The sequence below is a fragment of the Dryobates pubescens genome, chromosome Z (assembly GCF_014839835.1).
Source record: "Dryobates pubescens isolate bDryPub1 chromosome Z, bDryPub1.pri, whole genome shotgun sequence".
In the NCBI taxonomy this organism is placed as follows: domain Eukaryota; kingdom Metazoa; phylum Chordata; class Aves; order Piciformes; family Picidae; genus Dryobates; species Dryobates pubescens.
The window spans coordinates 34083423-34105154 of NC_071657.1; the positions used below are offsets into that span (position 1 = coordinate 34083423).

A 21732-nucleotide genomic window follows, 5' to 3' on the forward strand; every position below is an offset into this window, starting at 1 on the left:
GATATCCCCTACAATATCCCCATTTTTTGGTTAACAGTGTATTAAGGCTGCTTGCTGCTGAAAATACACAGCAGAGAAGGAATACTTTCTTCCAAAAATGCAGTCAGATGATCTCATTTGGAAGCTTCTGTCACAGTCATTCATTGGGAATGATGAAAGAAAGCCATCCTCTCTCCTTACTTGTTATTCCACAGAATGTTGTGGATGCTATAAGTTTATGCAGGTTCAAAATATTTGGATAAATTCATGGTAGAAAATTCCATTCCAACAGAAAAGAATTCCACTTATGGCTTTGGAAGTCCCTAAGCCAGAGACTGCTGGAGGCTGGGGAAATTCTACAAGGGAAATTGTCCTCACAGTCTTCCCTGGGCAGACATTATTGCTAGCCTTTTGAGACATGCTACTGAGCTGGAGAGGCCCATGTTCTGATTCAGCACAGTCAGTTTTGTGTCCTATTTTCCTACTTTCTGGTTATCTTAATACAAGCACAGATCAGTACTCTCAAGTTGTAATTTTTTCAGACAAAACCCAAACAAAAATTTCATGTCCATTATATCAAAGAGATAAATATTATATACTAAACAGCTGTCCATCACATCTGGGGCATTCCTTATGCTCAGAGAAATTCTACAACCATAGCTGGATTCCTTTTTGTGTTACTGGTTTAAGCATAAATCACTAACATTACACCCACGTATCATGATATACATGATGTGCAATGCTACTCTGCAATATGTTGCACAGCAACAGTACATAACTGAAAAGCAGCTTCCCTCAAGAACTGTAGGACAGTAAAAAAGATTAAACTCAGAAATTCTATACCATCATATTTGCAAAATCTGATGGTGGCAATGGATAATAAAACCAGTATACCATTACTGCTGCACTTTACATGAGCGTAGGTTTTTCAGTTTTCCTTCTTCAAGTCAGATCAAAACCACTGCTATTAAGCCTAAGGATCTACAGTCTCCATGCACGGAAGTGACGTCAAATTCTTAGTAATGAGGCCAAATTCATTAAGCTTCTGACTGAATTTCTGCTTCGTCCATCTGAAGTGTGTCATTATCACCAAGCAATTCTGTTTCAGGCACAGAGCCCTCCTCTTCCTCTTCTTCCTGGACAGCATTCTGGGTGATGTCTTCTGCTCCATTGTGTGTGTCATCCGTGCCCTCTGAGAGCAGAGCAGCTCTGTCAGCCACTGATGCATTGGAAGGCGCTGTTGTTACATAGCCTGTGCTGGTGGATCCACTACCACTATGGTGAGAGCCTGGTTTGGGAATGATCTGGGGAGGCATTTGCTGAGGAGCCATTTGCATTGGAATTTGGACAGGATAAAAATTTGGCAAGTAAGCACCATAGGCAGGCATTGGCTGGTAACCATTGACTGGAATGTAGAGTTGAGGAGGTGGGACCATTGGTCTCATCTGCCCTTTCATTTGTATGAACTGTGGTTGAGGGAACGATGGAGTTTTCTGCTTTGGTCCAATGTATCTAGCATTGCTGATGTTGCTAACAGGGCTTGTGCTGAGAGAACTTGTTTGAGTGGTGTTGCTTGCCCCAGAGGTTTGTGCTGAACTGTTGTAATTAGAAAGATTTCCCCATGTTCTTAATCTGTTGTGTATATCTTTAAATCTTGGTCTTCTGTTGGGAAATTCATTCCAACATTCCAACATCAAAGTGTATATCCATGTGGGGCAGTCATCAGGACATGGTAAAACCTGCCGGTTTCTGATCATCTCAATGACATCCTGGTTAGAATAACCACAGTAAGGCTGCAGGCCATAGCTGAAAACTTCCCACAACACAACTCCGTACGACCATATATCTGAATCAATAGAAAATTTGCCATACATAATAGCCTCGGGTGACATCCACCGAATAGGAAGAAGAGAATTTCCCATCAGTTTGTAGTAATCAGCAGCGTAAACCTCCCTGAAAAGGCCTAAATCAGATATTTTGATATTCAGTTTATCAAACACTAGTATATTTCTAGTGGCCAAGTCCTTGTGGACAACATGGTGGCTTGAAAGGTATTCCATTCCTGCAGCTATCTGAGTCACAATATGGAAAAAGTCTGCTGGTTCCAGAGTGGATTTTACTGTCTTGTCGTCATCAGTGCTGCCAACATCTGAATGGGGAGATCTCATCACCAAGAATTCATGGAGGTCACTGTGGGAACAGTAACTAAATATCATGCTTATAGGTTGTTCCTTTGTCACTATTCCCAGCAAGCAAACAATATTTGGGTGCTGTAATCGTGATCTCATCATTGCCTCATGTTTGAACTCTTCCCGAAGAGCCAGTTCTGCTTTGTCTTTAAGTGTCTTGATAGCAACAGGTTGTGTCTGTTCACCTGGTGCTGTACCAAAAAGATGACCCTTGTAGACTTTTCCAAATCTCTCCTCTCCTAGTTCCTCCATAAACCGCACAGTGGACAGGTTGATTTCTTTAAGTTTAGCCTGGAATGCAGTAAAGAAAATAAAAATTCACCACATTTTCTAAGCAATAGATCTCTTGTTAAAGAAAAGCTCTCAGTGGTTAAATGCTCCAAATGGAAGACACATTGGGCCAGAATGACTTTTCAGCTCTTTGTATATTCACATCAGTACAGTATATTGATTTTACAGTTAACCTTGAGATGTGTTATATTGCTATTAGAAGCATAAATTGAATTATGCTTCTGATGAATAAAATGATGAATAAAATTATTTTTACAAAGGATGAACCATATTTCCTGCTAAATGAGTAACAGGTTCAGAGTAAATCTGGCAAATGATGACATGTATTAACTGAGAAATCTTGTGCTAGCTATGATGAAGAGGAGGGTGGAAGAGGAGAAGGAAGCAAGAATTTTTTTGCTGGTACATGAAGAAAAAGGTGGTGAACACGAGAGTAAGAAATCCCCAGAGCGTCCCTCCTGCAGCTGGCAGAGAAAGCAAGGGAATTTGTGACAGTGATCTAATGGGTCCATCCCAACCAGCTTGGGCTGAAGGAATACCCAACAGAGCCAGATGCAGCTGGCATAGCTTCAAACACAGGCAACTGCAACACAAGGGAGCAGGGCAGGCTGTAAAATAGGCTTAAACAGGTGTACGATTCTATGATTTGGGAACAAGCTCTGGTTTTAGTGGCCTGCAGACTGTGGGCTGGACCAGGCAGTTTCTAGCACAGCCCAGATTCAGCCATCAAACCTCCCCCTTATTACACAAAATCAATGTAATTTGTTACAATTGGTACTGTCTTGGAAATATTGTAGTTTCCTAAACAGATGTTGCAAATTATTCCAAATAGAGCATTTTTTTTTCAGAACTTGCATCTCGTAAACATGATTAAAAATTCAACATCAGCACTGAACAGGACTTCAGCTTAGAGATCAGTTAGCTGAGCCCAAAAAATGTATGCAGGAGCTGAGATCTGTAGAAAGACGTTCAAAGCTGTGTTCAATTCACTGTCCTTTGTGAAACATGTTGTACCTCAGCTCAACACACCCGCCCAGTAGTCATTGAGAATAACCGCAGTTTCAGTCGACGGATTAGACAAGAAACCCTGCTGTGCATCCTGCTTTAAACAAGCAAACCAGCCATGTCATCACCAGGAGTGAAAATAAGCTGCGGGCTGAAGACTGGATCAGAAGTAACAGCACCTCCAGTCACTGAGACAACAAGCAGGATAGGGATTGACAGGTAAGGACAAACACCACAAAATACTTTGTCCTGAAAGCTGTTGCCTGAAGCCAGGACTTCTGAACACAACTAGTGAGTGCAAGACCTAGTTTTTGCTGAACTATGAAAAGAAAATCCCTTACAACATGGCTCAGTTTGAACACTGACAGCCTTACATGCTGAAAATCATGACAATTTGGACATGTGTGGTCTAAAGAAGATCTGGAATTAAAATACCTGTTTGTGTTGACTGATGAGTGGCATTTCCATGTCCTGGCTAGGAGACGCCATCAGCTGGCGGCGCTGTGGTGTAGCAGCAGATGCCTTCTGCTTGTTTCTGCACATACAGACCAGGAAGAAAAGGCAGGCAATAACCAGAGGAATGGCTATGCTGGGAACCAAGATGTAGAGGATTCCCATTTTACTGTTGTCACGTGGACCTGTCAGGCACAGAAATGATCAATAAACATGAGGTTTTTTAATTAATTCCACAGTACATAAAATCCCAACAACCTACAGTATGATTATTAATACTGTATTTTGAACAAAAAGTAGACCCTATAGCTTGAAAACTGAAGTCATGTCAACCTCTTCCCATTCTCCATAGTTATCCATTACATATTTCAAAGAATGGACATAGTAACTAGCAGCATGAAGATAAATCCCACATTTAATGTGCTGACTTTAACAGTATGTGATTTATTTCACTTGATTTTTGAAGTTTCTACTTGTGGAAACTTCAGAACATAGACCTGAGTATCATTGCATTATCTTGTTCAGGGGGAAAAAAAAACAACAAAAACCCAACAGACTAGTGAGTAGTCTTCATCACAGTATAGAAAGCAGTAAACTCAACATGATGAACTACAGCACAACATTGCCGTCAGGCCTTCTCACCCACATTCAGCCATTTCATCAACACATTGCCCTTGTTTGACCTCCCCTCATACTGCTTCTGCCCAGAATAACATAAATCTCACGTCTCATTGACAGAGGTATTATTTGTTCTGTACTTAATAAACGGAAGGTGCTCTTACACTAGTGTGAGATAGATACAAAAGAGCCATCAATACACTTAATAAGACTGTTCTGGAACTTGTCTAAAATGTTTTTTTCTTGAAATCACAGTGATGTCTGGGTGGATGTTTTCTGCAGTCCGTGGTTTTGCTATTTGTGGCTGCTGCTTTCACCACAACCACATCCCAGTGTTATCTTTATACCATGTCACATGCAACACAGAAATTTATTCTAAATGTTGAATCATGCTACTTATAAAAAATGAGTCAACTAAGACATTTCATATCAGTTTTGAGAACTCTTAAATATCCAGGCAATCTGTAAAGGGGAAAAAAAAGGGTTTGGGCTTCCGCAATACATCTGCTGCCACAGAAAACATGCCTTTATTCCTAATGAAGCACAGTATTAAGTTGCTTTGTAACATCTAGAGACATTTATCATTCTAACAGCTCTACAGTAAGGCTGTACCAATGCAGCAAAATGAGTGGGGCAGTATTAAGCTGTAAGAGCTGTTCTTTGTATTTTTGCCATCAGTTATGCAGTATAGAGTCACTAGCAGATAGCTGGGACTTTTCTGATAAAATCAGCTGGTTTGTGACGTCTTTGCTTCAGGGGGTTCCTCCCAACCAAGCATGGTGCTCTATCTCCCTCTACAGGATCTGGAAATCTTTGCTGTCTGCAAGATGGCTTCAAGCAATATATCACCAGTAGCACAAGCAAACCAAATACATACAGGTGATATGTAAACCAAGTCTGGCATTTGGCAACTTTGTATCCTAGCTGCAGCAGTATTGTTAATCATTACATCATCTAAAGCACCCAATATATAATAAAATAGTGACACACTATACAAGCTCTCATCTCCATAAATTATTAAACACATACAGCACAAAACAAAGGTGCCACATTATGGTAAGCAAAACTTTTGAAAGCATTTCTTAAATGAATTGTACTTGTAAAAATAGGGACCATTCAAAATTGCACAGAATTTAGGACAGTGGTAGGGGGAAAAAAGAAAGAGAATACATACTACAAGAAGGTATGTCACACAGTTCCATGCGTACGTTTTTATTCTTTGTAAAACACCAGGGCCCATCCATCTGACCTCCAGGATTTCGACAATATGCATGTCCTCCACCTAGCTCTGGAAATTGTGTGCTGGTCAGATCATGGTTGTGGGGACTCTGGGAGTCCCAGAGTTGGCAAGTGTGGCCAGACTTGGTGACGCTGACTGTCCCTCTGTAGTCTGCTCCAGAACCATTGTAGCACTGATGATCTGCAACAGAGGGTTTGACAAAACATTGCAAATAACGAAACAGCCAAGCGCTCTTACACTCAGTTATTTCTGGATTGTGCCCTAAAGTGTCACAGCTCTATAGCTATACACCCTAATATTTGGTAATGGAGTTATCAGTTGATACTGAGGAGCACATATGGAACTTTATACACAGGACAAGATAAATTAGACAAAGGAAAAGTCCAGGAACAGTGTAAATGCCTACCATTTCTACTTCTCATGATCTTCCTGTCTTTACCACACTGCTCACTTCCTAGAGAAGCCAGCACTGCATTTTCTAATGCCTCTTGTCAGTTTTTCATTCTTTTACTCTTTAGAAAGAAAGGATTCAGGCTTTTCCTCTCTTTGCATGCATCAATATCTGCTGAATTCTTATCTTTATTCTTTCTGGTTTTGCTGCTGTCTTTGCTTCATACTTTTTGAATGCCTGTCTCCCACATGCATCACTGTAACCAAATCATGCATTTTTCTGCATGTCTACAGAATTACCTTCTCCATTTTCTGAGACCACCTCCCCAGCTCTCAGGAATCTGTCTCTATCATAGCCCTTCCCCCAGACTCCCAGGGTACTCATACTATATCTGTTGTATCAGTGGAAACACTGCTGACTCTGATCAGGATCACTGAGGATCATGGATGACTTTTGCCAGACATTTTATTGTTTATGTTCTCATTCCTTTTGCTTGATACCTCTTTCCCTGAATGGTTTATCCCTGTCACATTTTTCTCATCTCTCTCCTTCTAATTCTCAGCTACGCTAGATCATTGCCTTACAAGCACACAGGTAGTCCTTCACAATCACTGTTATGCCATGACTCCTACTTTTTTAACTGTGGGCTCAGACAATTAATATTTAGAACAATCTTATCTAACTTGGAAGTTTAAACATCTTTAGTCTCTTGGTGATTCCTTGTTGAGCATTGTAAAGGGTTTTGATTAGCTACTAGGAAATGAAGTAGGCAGAAATATTGTCAACACATAATTACTGGCAATGGAATATCCCTTCTACTCCAGGATGCAAAAAAAAATCCAAGGAAGTGAGATCAATGTTTTCACCAATCCTTAAGAAAGACAATTACACTCCGTGCTCAATTTACAGGATTAATATTCTTGTGGATTTCCATATAGAAGAACACACACTAAATCTTATTTTAACAGATTTTTCCAAGTAAAGCTTCCACAGCCTATCTGACTGAGATTTATTGATAGGTAAACAAAACTCACAACAAAGCTCCAGACAGGCGAGAATTGAGACAGGCATGCAAGTGAGAAGGGAATCCTGTAACACTCTGCTGCCCCTCCCAAAGCCAAATCAAACTTGTTGTGTGAACACAGAGTACCATAGTCCAGGGTGGCTGCTATAACCCTTTTCAGTACTAAACAGCATCCTTCAAGCTTCCTTGTTACCCTGACAATTCCCTAAAACAGTGCAAGATTACTGCTAGTATTAACATGATAAGTAGTAACATCCAGCACAGCAATACACCCTTTAAAAAAAGAATGACCAGTAAAGTATTGTCTCTCAAACTCAAACTGGATAAGCAGCAAACACTACTTTATCCCCACGATGAAACACCCAGACTTACATCGACTGAGCCTCTCCACAGGGATCCCGATCCTTATGCAGTTGGCAGCTTCCAGGGTGTCAGGTCGTGGGAGATCCTCACACTTAGGCAACTGTAGCTGCATCAAGATGAGGGGATTTGACCTAGCGATGTTGTACTCCTGCCTACAGAGATCATTCTCCAGAACTTCACATTCATCCCGGCACAGCTCCCGTGGCTTAGGGGTCCGAGAGCGCTCATCACAGAGGGGAAACACGAAGTGGCAGAATGAGGGTATAGCAAACTGTGAGCACTGATCAGACAGGTGTGTGGAAGTGCCAATCATGGTGAATGCAGCTGAAGAGGAACAAAAGTACTGCTTAAGTATTCATTCACAAAATGTATGAGAAAAACCCACAATTTTTGTTTAATTTTCCTGTAACAACTTTCTTCTTTTCTGAAAGAGCTCGAAGCCTACGGAGAAGCAGAGAAATTAACTCTGCAAAACAGAGCTGACAAATGCAGAAAGCAAACCCAGCACCCCACTGTTGCTCTTATATCTGCACTGAGCTCATGGGACACCAGTTCTCAGGAATTTACCCAAATGACTGGCACTGAGCAAACTGTTAGCACTTGACTGTTTTTAACTGAAAAGAAGAAATAGGAAGGCAAGATAAACCTGCCAGGGTGCTAACATGTATTTCCAAAGCTCCTAATTAGATAAATCTGGCTTCTTCTTCCTGTAGTCATTTTGATTAAGAGAACCTTAAGAAGCAAAATGAAATTTGTCACTGGTACTGGGGCAGATACTGCTATTAACAGACATACGAAGGCTACTAGGTAGCAGTTTTGGGAAAAATGAACATAATCAATCTCAGCACACAGATCACATTAAGATGAATGTCATAATTAATTAGGAACTTTATCCTCCTCTTCAGCTCTCATAATTTGTGTACTAATATTTATGTCAGAGTTTTCTTGTACACTACAAAAACAAGATAAATGTGCATGTGCATCGTATCAGGATGAACCAAACCTTAAAGGTAGGAATGCGCATTCCCACACCAGAAAGCATCATTTTTAAGAGAGGCTTGTTAGACTGTACCTTCCACCACTACACTCTGTAAAAAGAGAGGCAATGAGCAGTTCAAGTCAGTCATCAGTCTATTTACAATCTATAGATTAATTCTTTCCCTCTTGTCCTGCTCCCTTCATTCAGCCACCAGCTTCCTGCTTTCAGAGAGTCTCCAGTCTTCCTAAATTCCACACATGCAGCAAGCAGCCTCAATTCCAGTCTTTTGCTCTCTCTACACCTTTGGTTATTTTAATGCTGTAATATTAACACAGGAATATAACCATTTATTAGTCATATAGGAAGTATTTCATGCAATCATGGTATCAAGCCTCAAATGACAGCTGCGACATGTACTTGCCCTGAAGACTACTCGGGAAAAAATAAACCTGGAGGAGTGAAGCAGTCACGATTGACTATTTGAGACAATACACTAATTTTTTGAAGGCATTGTAGAATTTATGTAAGTATGAATGAAGAATTTACAGTTATGGCCTTATTTTGATGGGGGATGTAAAAGCCAGCAGGGTTGTGAGATGGTATATTGTGTTGGGGTTTTTTGTTGTTGTTAAATAACACAGAAAAGACATTGCTGGCCACTCATATGCATGGGTCAGGGGGCAAGTCTCTGCATTCTTTCTTGTTAGCTTTCCAGTCTTTCAGGTCGTATCTCAAGTTTTTCTCCAGAAACACCCATTTATTTTTAAATAGAAGTCTGCAATTCCCACGTGGCCAGGACCAAGCAGCAGCAGGGGCCATAGAAAGAAAGGGAGCGTATTTCATGCATTCGCACATCAGGGAAATGAAAATTCAGAATGAAAATTCCCCATAGGGGTCGCCAGTAACCTTGCTAAATGTTCTTGGTATTGGGCAGGAGGTGTCACCATTTCCCATGCACAGCCTCCCCTAGGAGACCAGAGACACTGAGCACAAAGAGCTCTCCTACCAAAAACTGTGCTGAGGTATGGGTAAATGAATAAGCAAGTATTAGCAGCAATTACACTGCTGATTTTTTGTTTACATCTAACAAGTTACTGTAATTTAAATAATATTGAATTTGGACAGAGAACACCCAATACTTTTTCACATGTCATAAGAACTATGTATGTTCTGAAACCCTCAGAGCTATTTTGCATAAAGCACTTGGTATATGCCCTTCAGATAGATGGATGTTGTACATATGTATACATCTGTATCAGTACAGAAGTTTGAAAAGGCTGCATTATTAATGAGCTATCATTACTGCTTAGCTAGACACTGGGCAGATCTACATGGTGGTTTCACAGAGTTTTGCTAAGAAAACAACATTTTCACCAGAAATTGTCCCCAATTCCAGGATGGAGTACTAACCCACACACTCCAAAATCCAACTGGCAATCAGTGGTATTAGAGATCCGGCCTCCACATCCCAAATGCCCATGTTACATATTCCATAAATGAGTATAATTCATCAATAAACATTTTCTGGAAGACATCGCACTTCTGGTGGCTTTTTCCTTGGTTTTGTTTTTTCTTGTTTTTGATGCTTGGTTTTTGGTTCGAGTTTTTTTTGTTTGAGTTTGATGTTTTTGTTTGTGTGGTGGATTTTTTACTGTTTTGTTTTTCATGGTTGTGTTTTTTGTTTGGTTTGGTTTGGTTTCATTTTGTTTGGTAGGTTTGTTTTGTTTAAATAGAAGGATTTATGAACCTAATTCACTGAATTACAGATATCAAAAGTATGTATTAGTTATGGACATAATAGTAAAAGATACCAGAATTACAATGGAACACACCCAGATTTTGCCAGTCCCAGAATCTGATCACCATCTCAGTAACAGAAAAAAATCCAACCTGGATTTCTGTCTTGACAATAAGCCTTTAGAGTATTATCCTAAAGCAGACAGACCTTACAAGACAGGTGAAGTCAAACTACTTTTGGCCACTAATTATGTTAAAATTGCAGATTCAATTTGTTAGCCACATCTGACTATAGGCAAATAACCTCCTGTTGGACTGAATTAGGCACTATGATAAACAGTTTGCTCTGTTCTACTGTTTCATTTGCTTGGTCTGCTGGAGTCATAGCTGCTAACATTAGCTGAGATTCAGTGAAGAAAACCCATGCTCATGCAAAGCCCATTAAAAGTTATTAAGGTTCTGGATACATGTTTATGACTCTTTACCAAAAAGATGATCAGAGGAAGAATCAGCAGGGGCAGACCACATGAACTCTTGTTTTATGTAAATCAGTGCGGAATCCAGACTCTGCCAGAATTGTGCAATAGGGGAAGAAACCCAAGACAAAAGCCACCATGTATTTGTCAATAAAAATAAAATATCACTGACTTTTTATTGCATCACAAAGTGATTTAAAAAAAACCAACACCAAACACCAAAAAAAACCAAACCCCAAACTTCTGTTTGAATCCGTCACATAAAACGCTTAAGTATAAACTGTAAGCTGTTACGAAGTCAGTGCTCTAACATTTTGCATAAGGACATGAAAAGAAGCTTCTATGCATGACAGCAAACATTCATCTTTCTTGCTCCAAATTTTGCTGACTGCACAAATGGGAAGCTGGCTTGCTTTCCCTAAACCTTAATATGCCTTAGTCATTGACCAATAAAATGGAAAAGGATGATAGCACTATTATGCCTGAACTGGACACATTCATGACTGTTTTTACCCTGCTACAGAGAGGTAAAAGCTTACCAGTTATTCGGTTTTCAATTTCCCCTTGCATCTGGAGGGAGTCCACATAAATGGTCCTGTTTCCAATGATTCGTGCACATGCAATTCCCCTGTAGGGCTGGCAGAACCCATCTTCATGGTAATCTTCTCTGCAAAAGACAGGTTAGGATTTTATAAGCAGATTAACTATCTCAAATGATTTTTTACATAATATATTCTTACAAAAGGAGAAACATCCTAAAGACTCTGAATCTGAAATTGTTCTGCTCCTTGGGCGCAGCTTTCTCCACCAATTGTCCCTACATTACCTTAGAAGTATTAAGTAGGCATCCTGTAAATAGCTTATTAGAAAAAGAAGCAAACCAAAACCCAAGATTAACTTGAAAATCATACCATAATAGTAATGGGATCTGACAGATTAGTCTATTAAAAAGCCTTTAGTCTAAGACAGCAACAGATTTTGTCACATGCCCCCATGCATTTTTCAACCAGTTTCACCTAGTGTAAATAGCTAACAGTTGTCTTCTACCTCTCTATCTCTTTTTCCATTTCCTGTAGTGAACATCAGGGAAGATCTTGCCAAGATTTACTTAAAACACAGAATAATTTTAAACTCTGAATTAGGTAAACAGAACAAAATGTCATCAAGATTTTAACCTGATTTTCTCTTCTCTTCTCTCTAATCAGATTCAACACCAAATTCCTCTTCCAACATGTATTTCAATATATTTTTCAATTCAGTGATGACCAGAATACATAGAATACATAGAATACATAGAATAAACCAGGTTGGAAGAGACCTTCAAGATCATCGCGTCCAACCCATCAACCAATCCAACACTGTCCAAACAACTAACCCACGGCACCAAGCACCCCATCAAGTCTTCTCCTGAAAACCTCCAGTGATGGCGACTCCACCACCTCCCCAGGCAGCCCGTTCCAATGGGCAATCACTCTTTCTGTATAGAACTTTTTTCTAACATCCAGCCTGAACCTCCCCTGGCGCAGCCTGAGACTGTGTCCTCTTGTTCTGGTACTTTGTATGCTTTGTATGAAACTTTGTTCCCTTATATCAACATAAATATTTTTGCATAGAAGCACTAGTTTAAAGGCTCAGTGGTTAAACACATCATCCCCAAAGACTTGGTAAATAATACAGAGCTGATCTACAGATCCTATCTGAGTACTGAGAAGAGGCTTCAGAGTGAGAGCGGTCTTAAGAGTTAATTATCAAGTATGAGTGTTTCCTCTGTCACAGAACAACCTCTGTGTTAGGATTCACTAGCTTGATGCATCCACACCATTTCATTCACTGTGCGATTGAACAAAAAAGGCATAAAACATAATCTGGAAAACCATGATTCCACAGTAATCCCAGGACACCAAAAACCTTAATCAACTTTTGCAACTAAACAGTCAGTTCAAAAGTTTGAGGTAACTCCCAATACCAGTGAATTTTCACGTATTACTTAAACATGGTTCTGCACTTCGGTCTTTATTATCTTTGGCCAACAATATGTATCAATATTTGGTTTGGTCACCCATGTTTCCACTTCTCTTACAAATATTTTCACCCTTTCTTAGAGTGCCACATGAGCAGCACAAAACTATCAGTGAACACATGTAAAACCACATATAACTCTGGTGGCGCCAAATCAGCTCAAAAGCCTGCTACCTGCCAACAGCTAGTCATGATGTTATCAACATCTATGCAGTTCACAGTGCAGCCTATTATTTCTGGATATCTTATTCTGTCTTAGGAGCTCTTTTCATTTTCCCCTCTGCCATGTTTTCCCAATAGAGATTGAGTTTATCTGTGGAAAGTTGAGCAGGACTGACCATACAGTGTAGCCAAAAGCTGGAACCACCAGTCAGCTCTTGAGCAGCCTCTCTCCCTTTTCTCCCAGAAAAGGATGAAGTAACAGGATCTGATCCATCACACAGTTGCTAGATGATTTCATGGTGATAGGAAGTGTTTTGTGCAGTTGTTGCCCAGATATGGAAGTTTTTGTTATGATGAATGAAGTAAAGGAGGATCTTTCAGGGTCAATTAATTTCTGCTGTGAAATTCTTTTACTTTCATAATATAAATTCCACTCTTGCAACAATTTCATCATGCCTGAAGGGACAAAAATATCAAAGCATTTTACCTGTGCAGGAAGCCAGCAATTCCCACAAGGAGCTGAATAAGTATGAAAACTCTATTTGACCTCTTTCTCAAGAGTAAATTCATACCCCTATGCTGCAGAACAGAGTTTGCAATGATGTAACTATAACCATACCTCACTTTTCAACTCTTAGTGCAGGGCACAAAAAAATTAAAAATTAAAAAGATCTATAAAAACCCAGTGCTCTAACCAGCATGGGTTTGGTGACAAAAGCAGCATGATTTCTTACTTAGCTCTGTTTATTTATTTCTGTCAAGAACTTCTAAATACAGCTTAGATACTATATATACACACATGTGCTCCCCTGTTCCATTTTATAGTCAACTGCTGATTAAACTAAAATGGATATGACCATTACCATGGATGCAAGCAAATGTAAACAGTAATCTGATGTCAGATACTCTGACAGAAGCTGAGCTGTTATTCTACATGTATCTTTGTCAGCTCAGGAAACTCAGTGATTGCAGTTTGACTAGCACTAATGATTGACAAAATTACATTAGCCTTCCTAGAAAAAGAGTTGATTTCAACAAAGCTGTGGAAGTGGCAGTACTTAGTCTCTTTACAGATTGCTCATTCCCTTGGCTACGTGTACACTCAGCACATGGCAAAATATCTGCAGCAAAGAAGCAACCTGAGGGGGCTCTGATAAACACTGCAGGAGCACCGTAATGCTCAGTGCAGACTGTAGTCTTTGGGAACACTTGCAGCTTTGATTTGTTCTCCAAACCACATGTTAGCAACTCACTTGCTGATTAGAGTTAAAACCTGATGAAACTAAGCAGGAATACTGAATCTTCAGGTTCCTGCTCCTTGAGCTATAAACTCTGCTCCAATCAAGAACCCTGGTAAAAGCAGAAATCTGACTCCACAAGAGAAGTCCAGAAGAGGTTATTTGTTCCACTTGAAGAAGTCTTACAAGCTAACTGCCATAGGTATTTTTCAACCTTTGTTCCTTATTGTTACTTTGTTAATATTTCAAGATAGCATTGCTTTTTCTCACTAGCGATTTTCTTCCATAAGGAACATGGTATTGACCTTTTCTCACATTTATTGGAGGGCAGTGTTAAAGACAGTTCACCTGGAACACGAATTTTCTCAGCACTCTATTAAAGTGGAGGTAATGAGGTAAGGTCCTACTGAGAGAACTCTCCTCCCAACTACTTCTCAGATGTTTGGATTTAAAAATGCAATTGCAAAGAAACTGACTAAACAGATCCTCATTTCTGAAAATCCCTAGTTGCATTTCTTAGAATGAATGCCATTTGTTTTCCAGGTCCATAAGGTGAGCCTCTGCCAGAACACTAAGATTAATAACTAGCCTTTCTAACATAAATCTAAAGCAGGTACGTATTTTATTTTGGGCATGCACAAATAAAACCAAATCACTGACAGTACATTTATGTACAACCCGGAGTGTTTCTAAGACAGGTCTGGAAACACCTTGAAGAAACAAGTACCAATAAGGCATTTACAAGTCCTTTATGACAGATGCACTGCACTGCCTGATTAAACACCGTCTGATTTTTTGGCAGAAATTAAATAGAGAATTAACCAAACAAGTGATACAGAAGGAAGCTGCAAGTTCAGTGGTATGGTGCCACATGAATCCCCTTCCACTGACAGAAATATCACTTCCAGGGACATTTGGGTCTGTAAAGGAAGCACTGGAAGAATCAGGTGCTTCTGAATAGAAATAAAACCTAGCAAATGTGAATAGAAAAGCCTCTAGACTGAGGTCATGCAAGACTTCCAAAGATTTCCAAGGCTCTGTAAATATATGGGGAGATTTCCAGGTGTACTACTTGTGCTGCACAAAACATACTGAACGCTGCCACCCCCACCTTCACATTAAGCATTACTTTAATTTTACATGTGACACAGAAAGAATACCAAAAAGAAGACTACAAAAGAAAATACCCAGGAAACAAAGAGGCTTTTACGAACAGAAAATCTAAAATGCTGAAAGAATACATCTGGGTACAATATGCTATGTGATATCTATGTAATACAATCTAATGTATGCAACTGTCACAGCTGAAAAGTCCAGAGCGCATATGAAACAAAAAAGTCCCAGTAAATAAAAGGCAACTGTGGAAACTCTATTCAAAACTAAAAGCACCCTGTGAAGCAGTGTTTGATGCCTCTGAAAGCAGAGTGAGTGCAGACCTAGTAGTCTTGCTGAAAAATAGAGACAACCCATGACTATATATCACAAGGATTTACAAAGGGAATTCCAAAAGCATAGTTGAGAGGTACAAGGTATTAATTTTCTAGTAAGGTATCTTATTGCATCTCAGAGACAATATACATTTTTAATTTATATCTGTCTTCATGAACACAGAAGAGTGATAACATTGTGCACCAGCCTGAAAGCGAGACTCAGAAATCCTCTCTAAAACTCAGAACAAAAACTTTTTTGATTGAATATACTTTTTAAAATCAACTAGCAATAGCCTACTGTATTGGGTTTGGCTGAGATGGAGTTAGTTCTCCCCATAGCATCTTTCTAGTGCTGTGTTTTGGAGTGATGTAGCTGCATGTTGATAACATGCTCCTGCTGAGCCAAACACCAAGGCTTTGCTTTTCCAACATTTCCTCATCAACAGCAGGCTGAGAGGTGGGCAAGACCTTGGGAGGTGACACAGCCAAGCCAGCTGACCCAAACTGACCAAAGGGGTATTCCATACCATATGACCTCATCTCAGATATAAAAGCTAAGTGAAAGAAGAAGTGTGGGGGCATTCATTGACAGTGCTTGTCCCCTAGAGAAAATGCTACATCCTGCTTGCTGGGGAGCAGCCAAACATCGTCTGCTGATGAGAAGCAGAGAGTATCTTCACTTTTGCTTCTGTGTGCAGCCTTTGCTTTCACTTTTGCCCTATTAAACTGCTCTTAACTTGACCCACAGGCCTTTTATTTTCTTTCTCCCCTATCCATCTAAGAAGCAGAGTGAGAGAGCAGCTTTGGTGGGTATCTGGCCCCCATCCAGGGCCAAAACACCACACCTACACAACTACTCTTGAAATAAAATGAATAAAAATGCTAGTCAAAATTGTAATTTGAAAAAATAATATATTCAAATAATACATTTAGAGTTATTTGGAGGGATACATCCTCAGCTTCCACTTTTCCAAAATAAACAACACTAAGCTAATTCATAGACTACAACAGGATATTCCTAAGGTTCTTTTTTAAAAACACAGTAGAAACTTTGTTACAGCAGTTTCCCATATGCAAAGTGCAGGTAGAATTTCCTACAAAAATTTCCACAACAAAAAATAAACCTGAAGAACTGGCCCTCTTTCATATTGTCTAGGGCTTAAAAATCTTTTAATTTCAAACTGTTAAATACTAAGAGAGGATATAAGGACATCCCCTCATACTCCATTGCAGGTGGAGTGGCAAAGCGAAATTAAATGCACAGAAAAACACAGACAGTGACAGACAAAGGACAGGAGAAATTGTTTACATCATCCTATTTGCTATAGGCAAAGAAATATGAGGTATGTGATGAGTATCTTGTGGAAAAGCCTCAGAGGTGTTAATAGCTACAGCTTGAAAGCTGATGCCAGAAGCTGTGTAAAGAGGATTATTATAATCGACAGTAAGAAGAGAGGGAAAAGTACAAGCATCATATTTCAGATTATGAGTTTACTCAGACTTGTGTGTGCCTATTTCATAAACATAAAGCAAACAAATTAAATAACCTGCAATACAAAGAACTAAAGAAACACAGGGTTTATGTTTAATCAAAGAGAGGCAAATCACACTGATTTGTGGGAAGGTCATTAGGAATTTCTGTTTTTAATATACGTACGTATTAATGGTTTGTTTACACTGCATACCAAGCTACTAAACTAGCACTACAGCCCTTATAATTTGTTACCCTTACTCCGACATATATCATATCATAGTTCAGGCAAGTGAAGTCAACTAAAAGAGGATGACTCTTCAGTAGTTAAAATGAGTTTACATCTCCAAGGCCAGGTTAGATGAGGCCTTGAGCAACTGAGTCCCTGCTCATGGCAGGGAGGTTGGAGCAGATGATCTCTAAGGTCCCTTCCAACCTAAGCCATTCTATGATTCTATAAAATATTCACTCCTCTCAAATTAAATAGGTCATGGAGAAGGTCTAAGAGAAGGGAAATACTATACATGTCGAATCATAGAATCATAGAATCACAGAATCGTAGAAACATAGAGTCATAGAATCATAGAATGGTCCAGGCTGGAAGGGACCTCTGAAGGTCATCTAGTCCAAACCCCTCTGCAGAAAGCAGGGTCATCTTAAATTAGGCCAGGATGCCCAGAGCTCTGTCCAGCCTCACTTTGAGGATCGGCATTGATGGGGCCCCAACCACCTCCCTGGGCAACCTGATTTGTTGTATCACTACAAAATTACCCTCCTGTCAAAAACACAATGAATTTATATTTATGTTACTATAGGAAAATATCTGGTACTTTTTGTTCAGGATTGTCCATTTGCCTTTCAGGAAAAAGCATCAAATAAAACACTCAATTTCTCTTTTCAACATGAATTAAAATTTATCGAGAATATTGTGTTTTAAAGTAATAATTACAATAGACTATAAAATTGCTCCTTCTCATAGGCCTTCTGTTGTGCTCAGGAGATCAATGGAAGTTTTACTACTGACATTCAAGACAACAGGACTTGATGGAGGAAAAGAATGGGATATTTCAAGGTCAGTATTGCCTAAACTATTACTATTCATCCATTGAGAAGGGCTGGACTAATGCCAGGTGCTCCTGACATACCTCATAACTTCTCCCCCTACAGAGCAGAAATTCAGTAACATACACAAATTGGTTGGAGGTTTTAGTGACGTTTCCAAAACCCGTGTGTACAGGAAAACAAATGAAGAAACTTAACAAACCCACAAAGCATAAAACACCAAAACCCCCACACCTGCAAAAATGTGTCCTACCCTCTGAAGCCAAGAGACAAAAGGATGGCAGACAGAGCTATGCTGCTGCATCAGGCCCCTGTCTGGTTGGAGTCACCCATGTTACGAGAGAAGGGTTTCCTGCCCTACCTGTTTCCATTCTCCAAACAAACAGTTTTATTCCCTGAACAAGGGTTTAGCTGCAAATAACCCACCTTTCCGGCACATAAACCCCTTGTTTGCACATCTGCCCTTGTATCTAAAGATCAGGACTCCTAGGATACCAGAAAATACCCATCAAAGGAGTTAACACATCAAAGACAGACTTCACTAAAATACAAGGAGGATGTAAAAAGTTTCCCCATACACTAAAGGTATGTAACAAATAGTATCAGAAAAGAAGGGGGGTGTCTAGTGTTAACAAGTCAAAAACTAACAGGCAGGAGGATTTGTATGAATAGTCATAGCTCAGTTGAAGTCATTGGACCTGTGACAGCTTACACTCACCAGGGTTATGGCCCATGAATTTTGCTCACTGAACATAACAGCAGACCCCAAAAGCAAGATGCCCTCATATCTACCATACAACTTAGACAAATATTAAAAAAATGGCATTTGGTTTTGTGGGTTTTATCCAAAAATAGTACATAACAGAACCCCTAAAAGAAGTATATATTTATGGAACAGAGCAATTGTGCTGTGTTTGATTTGAATATTTATATGCTAGCTGCTATACGAAGTATATGAAGTTGATGGGGCTCTGAGCAACCTCATCTTGTTTGAGGTGTCCCTGCTTACTGCAGCAGGGTTGGACTAGATGACCTTAAAAGGCCCTTTTCAACCCAATATATTCTACGATTCCATGAACTGAATCTCCCAACTGAATGACTAAGATCAGTAAAAAATAACAGCTGATCTTTATTTTGCTGATTCTACTGAACAATTAACGTTAATATTAATCATAGGATTTAGGAGCCCATTTCATGCCAGGTAATAGCTAAAGTACAACCACAGCTGCAAACACACTTCTGTAACATACCAGAGAAAGGTAAGAAGCATGTCAAACAGCAGGTTGTAAACAACCACCTCATTTTTAGTCTATTGCCATTATTTTCACAAGATTATAATTTTTTTTAAAACACAAAACTCAAGACTCCAAAGTCTGTCTCTCAAACATAGTCCAAATAATGTTTTCAACATATATGTTGATGTTACCATGAAAGGAGGATGCTTTTAATGCAAAGTATTTGAAAAAGTAATTAAACACAAGAGAACAGGAGGATATGAATAGTGTGAGCACTGAATCATGAACCAAATAGTTCTCTTCACTAGGCACTGCTTTTAGTAGGTGTCAGCACACCTCGATGAAGTGTGTCCTTGCTAAAAGGTATCACCTTTTTCTTCATCAAGAAGATGAAATCAATAGAAAATGGTATTGCCTGCCTTTCTTTCATCCTTCATCACTCCTACAAGAAAAGCACACAGTCCTTACTAGTGAAGATGCAGAGAAGAACTGACCATATAAAACTGTGTCAGGATGTTCATTAGGTAACACTACATACTGCTCAGGTTTGATGGTAGCACAGACATTCACGTATCTGTTATTGCTTTACATACTTAGAAAAGATTTCAGTGTACCAAAACCTGTTGCTGTTCCCAAGTAATCACATACAGAAGTATAAACATGGGTGACAGGGTGGCTCTTACTACAGTAACCTGAGTAAAACAGTCAAAGAAGCTAATCGAAGACATCTACATCCTGAAGGATTAGAGGATTGTCCCTGGAGGTATAAGCAGCCATATTCCTTTGATTACCACAAGTAACTTCAAAGAGATGATGTAAAATTATTTCTACCTACAAACTCTCTCTTTCAGTCTACTCAAATGACATTTTGGTAAATTCTCTTTCTGCCATCATAAGTGTAAGCATGTTGGAACTAAATCCTTGAAAGTCAGATGAATCATCTGGTAATCATGGAAGGCTGCAGTTTTGCAGATATTTTTCATTGAAACACCTCTGTTACAATCAGGGTTACTGAAGAATTGGGGGAAAAGTAACTTCAGAAAAATAATTTCAACATATGGGAGCACATACCTGGCCAAGCAGCGTTACAGCTTCACTCTCACCAAGGAAATCATTATGAGTCTCCCTCCCCACTCATTTTTTTTCAAGGAAAGTTATCCCTCTCTATGTGTCTAATAAACTGTCTTCCTCCAACATCCTCAAGGTAAAATAGCAGGTCCAGTGAGCCCTCTGAAGATCTTCTACCAAGCAGCTACTTCTTCCTCCAGCTGCTAGAGGAAGGCAAAATTCTTGTTCACTTGTATCCTTCCTCCTCCTGCCCTGCTACCCTAAATAAGCACACACAGGTCAGCTTCAAGAATGTCCTGGAAGAGTCCAGCAGGTGAAAATGTTGTTATAATTGCTGCCACATCAAGGAAGAACTAAAACTGGTAGCACCATCCTATGTGGCTCAGACAAGGCTTCAACAACAGGGCTGCTTGAGCCTCAGGGTCAGCGCAGTAAACAAAAGGCTCCACCTGGACTGCTGTGCTACATCGAAGTGGGCATGTATCGCATGTATCACAGTATCACATTATCACAGTATAACCAAGGTTGGAAGAGACCCCAAGGATCATCAAGTCCAACCTGTCCCAAAAGACCTCACAACTAGACCATGGCACCAAGCGCCACATCCAATCTCCCCTTGAACAACTCCAGGGACGGTGACTCCACCACCTCCCTGGGCAGCCCATTCCAATGACGAACGACTCGCTCAGTGAAGAACTTTTTCCTCACTTCAAGTCTAAACCTCCCCTGGTACAGCTTGAGACTGTGTCCCCTTGTTCTGGTGCTGGTTGCCTGGGAGAAGAGACCAACCCCTTCCTGTCTACAACCACTTTTCAGGTAGTTGTAGAGGGCAATGAAGTCACCCCTGATCCTTCTCTTCTCCAGGCTAAACAATACCAGCTTCCTGTGACTCAGAAGGCTCTACCTGACAGGAAAGGAAAAGTCATCCTGGGGAGAAAAAATGAGAAAAGGCCAGCTTCGATGGCTGTGATGCCATAGGATGGCACCACCAACAGAACCTTCACCTTGGACTCCCAGGGGGCAAACTTCAGCCTCTTTAAGAAACTTATTTGTAAAGTTCCCTGGCTACCAACCCTCATGAACCGAGGGGTTCAGGAGGGTTGGACCTACTTCAAACAGGAGCTCTTGAAGGCACAGGAACTGGCGGTTCCCATGTGCTGAAAGATGAGCTGGCGGGGAAGGCGACCGGCCTGGATGAGCAAGCAGCTCCTGGAGGATTTTAAGGGGAAAGAAGAGGCTGTATCACCTTTGGAAGGAGGGGAAGGCTTCTCGAGGTATGGTCAAGGAAGTGGTTAGATTATG

General features: G+C 40.1%; 1 protein-coding gene across 2 annotated transcripts in view; it reads right to left on the minus strand.

The window, feature by feature from the left end:
* Positions 1-267: 267 nt before the first annotated feature.
* Positions 268-21732, minus strand: part of ROR2 (receptor tyrosine kinase like orphan receptor 2) — a 177903-nt gene continuing 156438 nt past the window's right edge. For both annotated transcript variants that reach the window (XM_054178607.1, XM_054178608.1), the window contains exons 5-9: positions 11285-11412; positions 7563-7877; positions 5710-5955; positions 3900-4102; positions 268-2459 (exon numbers count right to left, since the gene is read on the minus strand). In XM_054178607.1, coding sequence (XP_054034582.1) covers positions 1017-2459; positions 3900-4102; positions 5710-5955; positions 7563-7877; positions 11285-11412 — 2335 coding nt within the window. In that variant the 3' untranslated portion in view covers positions 268-1016. The remainder of the gene's footprint in view (positions 2460-3899; positions 4103-5709; positions 5956-7562; positions 7878-11284; positions 11413-21732) is intronic.